A 15,977-nucleotide genomic window follows, 5' to 3' on the forward strand; every position below is an offset into this window, starting at 1 on the left:
GTATGTAAGCAAGGATATCTCTTTCGTACCGAATTTACATACGGATTTTAAATTACAAAATTATTAAAAAATATAAAATTTAAAATCTTCTTTCGTTTTCGTTGGTTACATTTCTTTCCCTCTTCACTTATTTGCTCCCTATCGACACTAAAATTTAGTTTGCTCATCTTTTATGTTTATTAGCTTTGTAAATTGAAAATCCCCATTAGTGAAACCCTAGCTTGGTTTGTTCTAAATAAAAGTGACCATTTCGAGTTCCAATCACCATCCCCACACTTGGTAAGAGAATTTATATTCTATTTACTTGTTCAATGTAGATGTAGATTCAGATGTGTTACTGAAAGGGTTTGTCCACTGGCCACGATTCTTTCTTCCGCTAGCCATAATTTTTGTTCTCTTCTTTAACTTTAACCTAAGGAAAGTGGTTAGTTTTTCCTTTCTCTGTTCTTTGACCTATAATGAAGCTTTGGGCTCTTTTTCTTTCTCTTTGCTCATATTGGAATGTCTCTGTTCGTCTAATTTAAAGCATTTTGGGAGGTCAGTATTTTTTCACCATATTTTGGAATCGTTTTTGCTTTCATTCGGTAGTTCGAGATTGTGGCTTTTGTGGCTTTTAATGGTTTATTTCAAAATCTTACCGTTTCCAGCATTAGAAATAACACAACTTAAAGGGAAACTTTTTTGGAAGAGCCTCTTGGGAATTTTTGGTAATATTTTGTTCCTTTCTTTTTCAATTTTTTTTAGTTTCTTATTTCTTAGTTCTTATAAACGTTTTACTTCATTTGTTTCTTCCCATTAGAACTTGAAGAGAATTTTTGGCTTCTCTTTTTTTTTTTTTACAGGGCCTTATGCAACTGGTTTTTATGAGTACGAGATGTTGGGGGAAAGGTTTAAATGAAGAAAATTGAGGATGCACCAAGCCGTCAAGTGACATTTTAAAAGCATCAAAATGAACTTCTAAAGAAAGCTTATGAGCTATCTATTCTTTGTGATGCACAAGTACTTGTCATAGTTTTCTCTATAACAGAAGGCTCTAAGTTCTGAACTTCCCGGTACGTTTTGCTTCATTTTGTTCTACTATATGTGTGATTAAGTTGTACTGACTATTGAGATGGCTATACTAAAAAGAAAAATAATTTTATGACTATGTAAGAACTACTTATTGTACTTTTGGACTGATTTATTAGTTGAAAAAATTACTTTGCTTGACTTCCAATTGTTTCAAACTTATCTATTCTAAAAGTTTGCCAAAGTATAAAATACATTTAACATATGAAATTAAAGATAAGAGATAAATGAAAATTATCATAAGGAAGTATATTGAATGGATTCCCTCTTAGAAAAGTGTGGGAAAGGGTACTGGCATGTGGTCTTGGTGAGTTTAAAATGTCATTGCCCTATGTCATCAAGAATTATTATACTATTGTACTATTATACTAATTACATGTGAATATATTTTTCTATTCAACTTTGAAGTTCCATTAATTTATTATTATTTCTTATGCACATCACATTTGCATTATAAGATTTGATTCCTCTCGTGCTTTCTATTATAGTGAACTGATAAGGAAGGAATATTCAATTATACAAAAGGTGAAATTAGCTTACCCTTCCAAAGTCCATCATTCACTTGTTGAGGAAGGTCCTGAAGTGTCTACCAATCAAGGTGATGTGCAATCAGACATCCATGAGGAACCCATACGTCGTGCAGACCTTCCTATGATTTCACCTCAGGCTCATGGGTAATGATTAATATAACAAGTTGTTTATATTATTAGCTTTATGAATTTATTGTATACTAATTTTTTCACAAAATTCTCTTGTTAAGGTTTTATCCAGGTAGGATAGCAACCAATGTCATCACAATGACCATTAGGCAACAATACACTTAGCCATGGACTACATGGGGTTCACTAACTAGTGAAGAAAAAGAGAGATTCTTCCAATGTTTTAAAGTAAGTTTTCTCATATTTAACACTCTAACATGCAATTGTTACATTGTTGATGTTTTTTGAAATTGTCTTTACATAGAGGACAGTCAAATGGAGACCTGAAGATGAGGATCACATAAAAAAAAACTCTTACTCAAAAGCCTCACATAGGCTATCTGAGATGCTTATGATAGCGTGAAAAAATGGAAAAAATATGGAGTGGATGTTTGATGAGATTTGGAATTCTCTACTAGCAATTTGGAATTCTCCTATGTATCATACAAAGTGTTTACAAGCCCGACAAAATTGAGCATCTGAAATAGGTGGGAGTTTGCATACAGGTGGATCCATTACTATACATGAGCATGCAATTCGTATGGTAAGTGTAACAAAAAAAGTTTGTTTTTCTTTCTTTATAACCTATATTAATCATATTGTTTATAGGAGAAGGAATTGGGTCGTCCACCACATATTGATGAAGTTTTCAAGCAAACTCATGTACGAAAGAGTAAAGGAGAATTTGTGGGTGAATGATCTACGAAAACACATGTAAGTCTAGTATTTTTACTTTTTGTTCTTTCTTTTATTAGGTTATGAATTGTATATATGAATAAATTTGTTTTTTTGAATAATAGGAGGAATTTAAGAGCATATATGCTCAAGCTAGATCAGAAGCTACATCTTGTGTTGGGCAATCTGAATCATCCCCTATGGAACCTATAGAAGAAGAGAGAATAAGGACTGATAGTTGGGTTCTTGCTGCAAGTGGAAAGAAAAAGGGTCAGATCTATGGGATTGGAGTGGTTACTTGTACCAAACATGTGGATAAACTCACATATCATGGAAGCTCAAGTCACTCTTCAGAAGAGATTGTCTAGCTAAAACAAGAAGTTTTGAATTATAGGGAGGACAATAAGGGGTTAAGCCAACAGTTACAACAACAACAACGACAATTTCATTCCTTTGTTAGTGTTATCCTCCCTTTCCTTCCACCAGATGCACAAACTACATTACAACAACAACACCAAGAGCAACAACACCAACCTGAGCAAAGACAACCTCAACAAGACCAAGAGCAATCATAACTAAACAATCAACAAGAACGACATGACTATTTTGAATATCAGGCCTTCAGATGTTTGTACTTCTTCATTATGTTAGCACTTTTAGGTTGTGTTTTGTTAGAGCTTGATTACCATTATATCTTTGAACACTTTTTGGGGACTACATTAGATTATGTTATGTTAGCACTTTTATTAGAACTATATTAGCACTTTTAGACCGAATTGTTGGCACTTATTTTGTTTATAACTTGGATTTGGATAATGTTATTATCTTTGATTTGGGTTTTATGTTGTTTATAAACTTGGATTTGGATTAAGTAAATAGTGCTTGTTGGTGTTGGTGAAATTTCATTGCAATTAACAGGTAATGTAAAAAAAAAAAAAAATTGGAAATGAAAAAATATAGTTTTTAATTTAAAAAGTATATTATTACATACAGATTTACATACGAAATAAGTTGTATAAAATTGCCCCATTATTATCTACGGATCATTCCGTATGTAATACATTTCACATTACACACAAATTTTATTCGTATATAATTTATATACGAATTTTGTTCGTATATAATTTACATACAGATTATTCCTTATGTAATATACACATATGTATTCTAGTCAATTACATACGAATTTTTTCATATGTAAATTACATACGGTATGTAATTCATCGAGAATTACATACGGAATATTCTGTATGCAATTCATCGAGAATTACATATGGAATAATATGTATGTAAATTACATATAGATTTTAATATCTACGAAAAATTTCGTATGTAAATTACATATAGAATATTTTCCATATATAAATTTTTCGACGCCTGATTTACATACGAATTTATTTTCTTATGTATTACTTACGAATTTTGTTCATTACATACAAATTTTGTCCATAAAAAAATCAAATTTTTTGTAATGATAATAGTGCTTGTAATTAATTACTTTTCTAACATAAATTTATTTTAGAAATTCATATTGAATATTTAATGTTGAAATAAAAAGAAGCTATAGATTTTTTTTCAATTCAATAAATTTTATCGGTAATGGAGAAGTTTGAAAATACCTCATCCATTAAGTGGGATGGATAAGTTGACTTTGTTTGTATAGAGGACTATATAAGTTGTATTACTTTTAAGAATTGAAATTAGTTTGGTGAACGAAAAATATATTCAATCGTCTTTCTTATTAGTTCAAGTTAATATAATAAACATAAATATATCAATATTACCTTTTAGATTAATTTTCTCCATATATTTAGGAACATAAAATATAATTGTACTTTTTTGAAGGGTTAATTTTTTTCAAACATTTTTAAAATACTACAGCAGTAATTGAGTTAATATGAGAAATTAAAAATATATATATTTATCTATAAGTTTAAATTCCAGGAAGAAGGAAAAGATTCTTCTCTTAAATGCACTCAAAGTATATAATAATAAAATTTGTTATTGTTGACTAATTAATGTAAAAAATATTGTTAAATATTATGGATGAAAATGATATGACACTTATTGGACATTAGAAATGGAAAAAGTTTCGTTACAATTAGACTTTAAAATTATTATTAACAAATTGTATCTATGAATTAGATCATATTTCAATTTGTTTCAATCTCATCATTTTTCTCTTTCTAACATCTCATTTTACCTTCTTTCTATATTCATTTATCTAAATAATAAATTGTAGAGCAAGAAAAGAAAACTCATATCATAAATTCTAGAGAAAGAAAAACTCATCCCTTTTACAGCAAACAGTTGTATAAATTTGAACTCATTTAAGTTTATATCATGTCTAAATCCACATTTGAAAAGGACAAATTCTCAAATCAATAATTTTGTGACTTTATTTTTAGACAAAATCACATAACTAACATATACAAGTGCAAGATTATTATTTTTTACATCATATTCATATTCGTAATTTGACAAACATGATAAATTCTTGAGATTTTAGTACATTCAAAGATACATAATATTAGTTTTTTTCACTCGTACAAATATTTGGATAGTCTAAGTAAGAGTCCAGAAAAAAAAAGTAACTAGCATATACAATTATAAGATTTTATTTTAATGCGGGTTGACCTGTCACCCTGCCACGGGCCCATGCAGGTTGAGGCTGTGTAGACTGGCGAACTTGAAATCTTAGCCCATCCCACATTTTTCATGCGGGCTTGCTGGTCAGCGGGTTTGCCAACTTTATCACTAGCTAAATAATTGATAAGGCCAAGATCCTCTCAGAAGACTGTATAACCCATTCATCAGTGTGCACGAACACCACCATTGTTATTTGTGCATGTGTCACATCCTGAATCTTAGATTGGATGATGAATGAGACCGGAGGAGCAGCAGGCTCCTATGTGCGATTGGTTAATGAAGCTGGTTAGTGTAAGATTAGGTGTGTATGACGTAGATTGTAGAATCTTTTCACTTGCATCTAATTCGTAGTTTCGGATTGCAAATTATGTTCCGGATTGGAATTGATCACTTTATCACGTTCCGGACTAGTCAATCTGAGATTTGCGGATGCATATCAGATTGTGCAATTCAGAATGATATTTCGGATCTAGTAATGCATAGTAATGCATATCAGATTAAATAATTTGAAAAATATTTGTACCGGATTGTTCAATCCAGTACTCGATGGTGCGGTCTAACCTTCTCTTTGTGATGGATTTGCAACTTGGAGATGCAGTAGTATGGAGAGGAAGGACCACCGAACTGTGTGAGAGAATGACCGAGAAGGGGTTGTGGTAGGATGTCTGTTGGCGAGACCAGTGGAGACGTGATGCAGGGAGATAGAGTGCGATAACGATGTGGAGAAGAAAGGAAAAGATTTTAGAGAAAGCCTGATTAGGCTTTTTAATCCACTCAAGGTAAAAGTGAGAGTTTAAAAATTATGGGGCTGCAGGAAGAAACAATGGGGGTGCAGGACGAAATGGCCTGTAGAAATGCCACACAGGCCCAGATTGAGATCGCCATTTGAGAAACAAAATACAAGAACACAGGAAATGATTTGTTATATATATATATATATATATATATATATATATATATATATATCAAAGAAAGAGATGCCACAAAAATCCAGATTATCTAGGAGAGTGCAAACTAGAAAAGAAAGAGAGACTGAGGAAGGTGTTGAATATGTGGTATTGCATATTTTAGTTTATAGTTCTTCCTACACTGAACATATGTTTAGTCTGATTTTAGGCTATCAAAACATTAAATATTTGATTCCAAATTTACCTTCAAACAAATATAAAGTTCTTAAATAGAGAATGTAAAATGGTCGCACTCATTGATAACGTATCTAAAATAAAAGTACAAACAAACAAACAAGGAAAGCTGGGAAAAGAGACGAGCAAACTATTTCCCTCCTTTAAAATTGAGTTGGAAGTAGAAACGTTCAAGGGAGGAAACTCTTGTCGAATATGCAATAAGTGATTGGGAAAATCTAGCATCCTCAGGAGATCATTTCCATGCACTAGTAACACAGTGACGCTGCTTTGATATAATTAAATATAATAAATGGAACCAAAGCAAGAGCGTCCATTCACCGTATAAAACTCCTACTTGTGTTTAGAATTGTTTGTTTAATTGGTAAATTTAAATATGCTACTTCAATTCTAACCTTCAGTTTTTTATAAAGAAACAACTGACCGTATTAAAAGTTGTAAATATTATTGAAATTTCGGGAGGGGGTGGGGGGTCTGTTAATCTGAACATTCGGGAACAATGAAATTTCCAATAAAACCACATCAAGAGAAAGGCAGGTTCAGAATTATAGCATATTCGGTTAAGCTTAAAAGAAAAAAAATCAAAAAACTTATCAAAAAGACAAGAAAGCTAAAACAAATTAAATCAAACATGCGCAGTCAAAACAGTACAGTGAATCAGTATGTATGGCTACAAAGCGCAAGTACAAAAGCAGAATGACTAAGTTTTTCTTTCTCCTTCATATTCTTTATAAGCTAATTATCATTCAACTCCTAGTTTACCTAAACGGGTTGATTTAGAAAAACAATTATACAGGAATGCCTATCATTTATACAGCAAAAATATAAGAATCAAAATATGCTTTGACGGTTGCGTACTCCCTTTTTACTCAGTAATCGGTGAAAATTTTGAAACTAACGAAACTTCAGATCCCCTCCTCCATTGCTCGTATTAACCAACTGAACTCCTAAAAATCTATAGACAAGTCAAAAGCAGTATCATCAGATCTATCACCAATCATCGGGAACAAAGAAAACTCAACAAAACCCTTCGGCTATCCAAACTCAATCATCGTCTGAATCTGCAAAAAATGGAAAGAAAAAAAAAAACCTCCTTCAGTAAAAATAAAGTACGTATATACCCAAGACAATGACCAAAGGATCTGTAGATGCAGAAAATTGGTTGCAACCAGATACAGTATTGGTAGTAATCGTAGCTATTAACATATCATCGATCCATGGTCACACATTAGTCACACATTATAATATCTAAAACAGGTAAAAAATATCTGGTATACTTTCTTCTTAAATCTGAACCACCAAATTCTGGGTAAGAGGCTATTGGCATCCCAAAAGATACAGGAGTTGCAAAACATTCTACTCAAAAGTAACATTTTATACTGTGCTCCAGGAAAAATAATACTAAAAATCGATTCAGTGCAAGATAATACGAAAAAAAATCATTGGCACACATCCCAACACTGGACTGGTTCCAGAACAAAACAATAATACATACTCATAATACCCTGTATGATGAAACCTGCTTACCAGATCTTATATCCTCGCCAACTTTTCCCCTATTTTTCAGCTGTCTATAGATCATTGCACATATGAGCTTCCACCAGTAGATATGGAAGATGAGTAGCATTATGAGCATTGTATTAAAAATGTAGTAGAGAAACATGTCAAAACCTTCTGACAGGTTTAGGCACTGTTGAAGATCAATGCTGGAGAGTGGAAACAGAAATAAGATTAATAAATAAGCATCTACCAAAACAAAGTCAAATAAATATGATAAAATTAAAAAAGACAAACCTTGTTGCCTTAATAACCCAAAAAGGAAAGAAAATTAGCCGCAATATGAGCCACGAAACTGCAAAGAATCCAAAACACACACTTGCACCAAACTCCCTTCCAGAATACTTGAAAACCTTGGCAGCTTCCATGAACACATCACTTGCATCATGAAGGGCGAGGATTATGGAGCCAATCCTAAAAAAACTGTAAATGCAGCAAGTTTAAGTTATCTCTCATAATTTCTATCCAAGATTTTAGTGTCAGTTTTGCAATTTCAATTATCTAAATTACCCAACCTAATATAACATAACCTTTAAAAAAGTCAGAAGTCACAAGAAGAAATCAGACATGAAAGAACATTCTAATCTATCGTACAAAAAGGATACTTGTCCATCATTTCTCATTTCTAAGCATTTACAGAGAATCAAATCAAATCTAAGACATACATCTATTTAAGTGCGGACATGAGATTGTTTTATTGCATAGAAGTTACATATGTAATTACATAATACATGCCACAGACCATAATATTGCAAAAAAATTATCAGCCAGTATTAATGCTCTAAACAGGTATATAGGTCTACAAGTTTCAAGCTATGTTTGCATTGATGGAAAAGAGTGGAATGGAGCTCAGTGGAATGAACCCCAATCCACCCAATATCCCTCTTTTCTCCCCTTTCAACTTGGGATTATGGGATAAAATCCACCATTTCACCCATCCACTTCATTTTGTTCCACCCCATTGCATCCCACTCAACAGTGGATATCCAAACATAGCCTCGAGAAATAATACAGGCTCTTAAATATTATTTATAATAATGGAAAATTTATCATATGCAACAAATTTAAGACAGGCTCCTAATTTTTGTAGACAGGAAAAAACAAACATGATTAAATGGTCATCCATCTCCATGCAGTAAATTAAAAATGAAAATTCAAGAAACTATACTGGTTAAAGATAGAAAGTAGAAACATATGATAAATCCCAAAACATATTTCCAAACTGAGACTTAAAATTTATTGGTTTTAAAAACACCACCTACGTTTATGAATATTATTTGGGCAACAAAACGCATTAATGTCTAAAACTCTTAACAGATACAAAATGTTAAAAGCACTAGAAATAAGACACTAAGTGAGGATTTTCATGCTTGTTTAAAAAATAACAAATAATAACTAAATTCCAAATTTAAGGTTTATGTAAAACAGGTATTGTATATTCTGCAAATAAAATTAAGGCTTGTTGGAAACATCAAGATATTTTACCTCGTTAGATATGAACACCCAATTAGTAAAACAGTAATTACATGGTGGGTAAACATCACCGAAAAATCCTTCCTTCTAGTCTCCCATGTCAGAATAGCAGCAATACTATATATGTAGAACCCACACTGGCACATGTAATACAACACCAGAGAACTCCTGGGATAAGACATAAAACAGGGTGCAATATAAATTTTAATTTGCCAACTTCTATTTACCACAAAACTCGTAAAGTACAATAATCTTATAAACAACTTCCTAAAAATTAAAATTCCCCCATTTGAATTATGTCCATAGAAGCAGATAGCAAGTTGCATTGTATAAAAAATAATAATAGTACCACAAATGGCAAGTTAGAAAAGATGACATCAAGTTAAAAGAAGCAAGGTACAAATTAATCATAGCCTATAAAACCATATAAAATAGATAAGTGCATTGTCTTTTAAAAAAGTGAGGAACATATGTATATATTGCTTTGAAACTGTTAATATTTGCTGTCATGCACCTAGTTCTCCGTAAACTAAAATAAAAAACTAGATTTAGGTCTCTAGTAGCCTACAAAACAAAAATGCCCAAGGTCCAACTGTCAATTTCTGAAAACTTATTACTCAGTTTTAATGTGAACCTAGATTTGTAAGTTATGAATTGACTTCTGATCTTAACCATAAGAGAAAATTTAAGATGTAAAGCAAATAAAATTTAAGATGAGTACAAGGTTCAATGAGAAGGTTTTCCTGATGAACATGTCAACAAGATAAATGCAGGTCACTCAATGTGGGAAAACCATTTGTTACTGACTAGACTGGTTTTGTTCATCATGCAACATAAAATACTTACTTTAACTCATGATTTGGCCAGTCATTGAAGTATAATTTCGTATTACTGAACCAGGGTTCCTGGTAGGTAATTTTAAGAATGAATGCTTCAACAGCAGCATAATATGTTAACTTCCACATTGACTCTGAGCATTTTCCAATCTTTACTTGCATTTCCTTAGTAATACGTGATGGAGCTTTACCCTTTGTCAACATCCTAATGGACAACCTCTGTAAACAACAACAATATTTAAGAATATGAAGGAAAAGGTAAATGAATTTAATATCTTGAAAACACAAAAGATACTAAATATTTTTTTCATTTAGTAAGTGAGAGGATTAGTAAGAATATGATATAAGAGGATTTGGAATTATTCTAAACTGCAACAGGGTCACAGCTGCTTCCAAAAAAAAATATGTTTTTCCACAGATCTCTAAACTGATTGACAAAACTTCGTGGAACAATTAAGAATTTACAAAAATGTCAAGCTTAGGCATTAGAAGTCTTTGATCATCCTTGCTGATGTGCTTTGCCAGAAAATATTTAACCTATCATCCCATACGGCCAGACTGAGGTTGCACCATACTATCGTACTTTTTTCCCAATACAACAGGTGAAAGAAACCAAAGCGACATTTGGCAAAGAGATCTCTTCCAGACACAAGATAAATTTCTGCGATTTACGAACAACAATGGCCAAGAATGGCCAAGTCATTTCCTACATGTTTTGAGAACACGATATTCTTCTACAACCCTTTACAAACAACAGCGCTTTTTCCTTTTTTGCATCCTAATTTCACCAGTAAGATTAGAAAGTAATGTCTACTACCAACAGTAATGCATGGTGGTGGTTACTATATGGAACAGAAGGTAACACAAAATCAACTGTGTAATAATCAACCATGAGCAGCATGGAAGAAATATAATGCACACACGATACCTTCCATTCATCAATTGGAAATGTAGAAAACCTCCCAAGACAATCCGTGTCCCAACACAATAGGAAGCATAGATCATATAATTTTTTCCATATATGAGCTAATAATAACTCTTAATTGCAAAAGTTGGCCAACAACATAATTAAGAAGGATAAAAGAATACCAATAGACAGATTTAACTCAACACAAATGAGCAGCATTGCATTAGAACATTTTCCATAAGAGAAACACTGATGCCTTAATTTTCAATTGCGCAATTAACACCAATTGAAGCTCACTGAAAGATCCTTCACACATTTGAACAAATTGCAGGAAACAAATACCGATTAAATGCAACCAAAAACAGAAAAAAGAAAAAAAAAATCCGCCAACTCAAAGAAAAGTTGTGCTGAATTACTAACAAAACCGACGGCTTCTGCAGTTTCTTTCAATGAACCCTAAAAAGGATAATCAATAAACAGGCACAAACCAGAACTAGCCGTTTCTTCTATTTTATTAAACTAAATCTCTAACAAAACAGAAAACAAGCCATCTACAGGAATCGAATTCGGCAAGCAACGAGAAATTCGCTACGAAAACAGAGGAACTTACGCGAAAAACGAATCTGTCAAGGAAGAACCTGGCCGCGAAACTTGCGAAGGCGAAGTAGATCGCGGCGGAGAAGTGCGAGGAGTGCGGCGTCGCATTCTCGGTCCAGAGGAAATCCATGGCGGATTACAACAGCTGCAGTTTCAGAAGAAAGCGTAGAGAGAATGAGTAACAAGAGCAGCACAGACAAAGATCATTGACAGCATCAAAAGGAAACGCAAGAATTTTCATGTATTGAAGCGATAGCCACGATGAGATCGGGTTCTCACCTGCTTTCGAGGATGGCTTCGCTGGCGGCTTCGCTGGCGGCTTCGTGAGTCGTGAAAGCGGAAATGCGCGCAGAGGAAGAAGCCAACGAAACGACGGAGGGAAAGTGTGTGCGAAAGAGGGAGGGAGAGAGAGCTTGAAACGGAAAAATGCAAATGAAAAGAAATGTCTTGGAGTTAGAAATGTCTGAGTTAGAGGGTTTGTTTTTTCTTGTTTTCTTTTCTTTTCTTTCGTTTAATCTTCTTCTCCCACTTTGCTTATTCATTTATTTATTTATTATAACTTCTCTTCCTCGTGAAATCTTTTCATTTAATTAATTAATTTAATCTAATTTTATTTTTGGACGGGCCCATCTTTGGACCTGTAATAAGCCCACGTGGCCATTTATTGTTCGTCCTGCAATTTTTAGACATTACCAACTTTTTCCTCCCACGTGAATATGAATCTGATTGCACTTCTTTATTTCTTCCAAGTTTCAACATTCTATTCTTTGATTTCTCTAACCAGTTTCTTCCCCTTTATTTTACTTGGGATTTAAAATCGTTAATCTTATCTTACGATGAAGCAAAACTAGATTTTAGATACATGTATTATTGGAGATCTTACATTAATTAAAAATAAAATAAATTTATTATATGTAAATGGATATAATTCTCGTATTTTAATTAAATTTTATAATTTTTAATATAATATTATAATCAAGTTATTTTACTCAAATTTATTATTATTAAATCTATCGTATCACATATCGTGGATTTTTAGTCAACTTCATTAACTCGTAACACTTCCATGCTTTCTAATCCTTGATAACAACATAACATTAATCACCGTTTTTTCCATGTAGTTGATGCCAAAATCAATTCCCATAATTCATTTGAACATATTTGAAGTTAATATCCTTTTACACTACTTTGTTGAAACCCCTCTTGATAAGACCTAAACTTTATACAATCTTTGCAATTCCATTACCAACTTTTAACGAATTATAGTGAATCATTTATAAAAATCAAACTTTGTACGTTGTGGTTTACATATAAAATGAGAATTACATAAATATTTAAAATTAAAATAAAACGAGTATACGTTACAAACCATATATAATTAAAAACTAACTTTCCAAAATAAATAAAGCCAATATTTCTAGCAACAAATAAAATCCTATCTTTTGGTTGGAGCTCTAGTAGAGTCTTAAGGTGATTAAGTAATCAGACAGCTAAAATATATAAACAAAAAGTATAATTAGTAATAAGTAATATTTTTTAAATATTTACACAATTTAATTCAAATTTAAAATATTACTACTCAAACTTAAAATATTGTGATGTTAGCTTTGTGTAAAAAAAAAATCATTTATTACTTGTATTTTATTTTACAATTATATTTTCTTATGTTATTTAATTATTAATATATTTTGTTTAACCATTTGGGATTTAAATTCAATAACATTTTTCAAAGTACGATGAAAGGAAATTTTAGAAAGTAAAGAACAGTTATATAAAACCACCTACATTAACTAAAATAAAAATAGTTACGAACAAGAAATATGTTATTTTCTCATAAAGGTAATTACGTGTAAACCAATTATGTCTTAAAAAATTAATTTTTTAGTCATTTAACATTTTTTATTTTTTATTTATATTTATTTTGCTAGCACATATACATAGAAGTTATTTTATTTATTTTATTCATTTATTTTATTTTTAATTTATTTTATTTATATTTCTTTTCTTTTCACATGTGCATAAAATTTATTTTACTTTTTACTCCATTTATTTTATTTTTAAACTAATTTTTCTATACTATTTTTTTATTTTTTATTTTATTTATTTATAACTTCTAATTAATTGATATTTTTTAAATTATTAAAATATTTTGTGTGTGTAAGATGAATGTTAAATTTCTCTCATTCATGCCGGTACACAATCTTGTTCTCATATTTAATCATTAAATTTCACATTTCATATATCAGATAAGTCATATTCATATATATTTTTCTAAGCATAAATAGGATGGTGAAAACAAATTAATATTCACCGTCCATATTACTTTTTTTTTTGTTAAAAGAATCATTAATCATTAATTAATCATTAATAACCATCTTTTAGGGTCAATTTTTTTCAAACTTCTAAATCTCTGGAGCATTTGTATGGTTGAAACCATTTTTGTTGGAGAAAAAAAAAACTTGAATGAATTAAATTTATTAAGCATTAGTAATCTCATATAATGTCTCCCACTAAAGTTTTAATAAAAGTAACATCATAGCTTGAATGAATTAAATTCATTAAGCATTAGTAATCTCATATAATGTCTCACACTAAAGTTTTAATAAAAGTAACATCATTTACAATTTGTGTGATCTAACAATATTGTTAATAAGTATTACTATTTCTTTCAAAAGATATTTTGCACAAATATTTGTTAGTGCAAGATTCAAGATGTGCATTATACAAATAATCAAATATATTAAAGGAAATTATAATTATATGAGTATACATATTGTTCTATTGCACTCTTGGTTAATAGTAATGTAATGTACTTATCCAAAACTGACATAATTTACTTGCTATATATTAAGAGGATATTGATAAATAATCAGAAATGACTAGAGATGGTAAATAAACCTGTTCTCGTAGGTATTGTCTGAACTTGTTCCCGTGGGTATTATCCGAACCCGTCCCCGTTTTGACGGGGAATCCCCGTATTGACTGGGTATGGGTATGTGTAGGGATGGCAACGGGGCGGGGCGGGGACGGATTTCACTGTCCCATACCCATTCCCGTAAAAAAAATTCATCCTCATCCCCATACCCAACCCCAACGGGTATCAAACTTTTATCTCATCCCCATCCCCACTGGGTAACGGGTATAATCTCGTACCCATACCCGTAGCCGTTTTCTTACTACTTTAATATTAATTTTAATTAATTTTTATAAAATAATAAAAAATTACGGTAAAGGAAACATAATATTATCAAATATTCAATATTAGGAGTATGGTTGTTTCTTCGATATCAAATACTTTGAAATAAATTATAATTGTTTACATTTTAGATTAGAATACCAAATAAAATTTAATGAGAACCAAAACATTTATTAAATTTGCAAACATTAATGAAACCTAGTTGATAAATTTTAAAAATATTTTTTTAAAAATATAAAAGGAAAAAATATTTTTAAAAAAATATAAAAGGAAAAAAATATTTAAATTAAAATATATTTTAAATGTTTGTTTACTTCAATTTTTTAAATTATAATGAATCTATTTTTTATACAGTAATAAAAGTTATAATACATCACTTGATTAAAATGACGCAAAGAACAAATAATAAATATAATAATAAAAATTTAATATAGATTTTGTATCTTTTGAACCACAATATATGTTGGGTGGTGGTAAAAAAATATTCATGACAATTACATTAAATTTTTATATTGTAGTAAATAAAAATTATTTATACAATTATAGTGAAAAAATTAAAGTATGATTGTAATGAGTTAGAAAATAAAAAATAATTAGATAAAATTTATCGAAATAGTATTCTACATGATGAAAATAAAAAAAAATTAAAAAATTAACAAATTAACAAATTAACAAAATGTGTGTCTTATAAACAATTTGGAGACTATTGGAAGGAATCACACAAAGGAAAATAAATATATAATTAAAAGTATGATAAGATGAAAAATATCTTAGAGATCTAAAAAAACTTTTCAAATATCAACATATATACTCAATGGTTGATAAAAAAAATGACGCAAAGAACAAATAGTAAACATAATAAAATTTTATCATAGATCTTGTATCTTTTAAACTCCAATATATGTTGGATGGTGATAAAAAAATATTCATGGCAATTACATTAAATTTTTATATTGTAGTAAATAAAAATTATTTATACAATTACATTGAAAATATTAAAGTATGATTGTAATGAGTTAGAAAATAAAAAATAATTAGATAAAATTTATCGAAATAGTATTCTATATGATGAAAATAAACAAAAATAAAAATATTAACAAATTAACAAATGTGTGTCTTATAAACAATTTGGAGACTATTGGAAGGAATTGCACAAAGAAAAACAAATGTATAATTAAT

At 30.5% G+C, this 15,977-nt stretch overlaps 1 protein-coding gene across 1 annotated transcript; it reads right to left on the minus strand.

The window, feature by feature from the left end:
* Window positions 1-6,929: 6,929 nt before the first annotated feature.
* LOH2 (LAG1 homolog 2) lies at window positions 6,930-11,733 on the minus strand. Its single transcript, XM_085670310.1, has 6 exons — window positions 11,616-11,733; window positions 10,109-10,317; window positions 9,275-9,430; window positions 8,027-8,212; window positions 7,737-7,938; window positions 6,930-7,266 (listed from the first exon to the last, which is right to left on the minus strand). Exons 1-6 carry the CDS (start codon window positions 11,730-11,732, stop codon window positions 7,180-7,182), a joined length of 957 nt encoding a protein of 318 aa, XP_085526436.1. The 5' UTR covers window position 11,733; the 3' UTR covers window positions 6,930-7,179.
* Between the last annotated feature and the right edge of the window lie 4,244 nt (window positions 11,734-15,977).

Source organism: Vigna unguiculata, chromosome 3, assembly GCF_037176805.1.
Source record: "Vigna unguiculata cultivar grain cowpea cultivar isolate G323 ecotype 2 chromosome 3, ASM3717680v1, whole genome shotgun sequence".
NCBI lineage: Eukaryota > Viridiplantae > Streptophyta > Magnoliopsida > Fabales > Fabaceae > Vigna > Vigna unguiculata.

Bases quoted from the DNA above. Each gene is read 5' to 3' on its own strand.
- LOH2 (XM_085670310.1), bottom strand. From the start codon at position 11,732: ATGGATTTCCTCTGGACCGAGAATGCGACGCCGCACTCCTCGCACTTC. The intron at 10,318-11,615 runs GTAAGTTCCTCT...TGTTGTTTACAG, and splicing joins TTGACAGATTCGTTTTTCGC to AGGTTGTCCATTAGGATGTT. The intron at 7,267-7,736 runs GTATTATGAGTA...GAGTTTGGATAG, and splicing joins AGCAGGTTTCATCATACAGG to CCGAAGGGTTTTGTTGAGTT.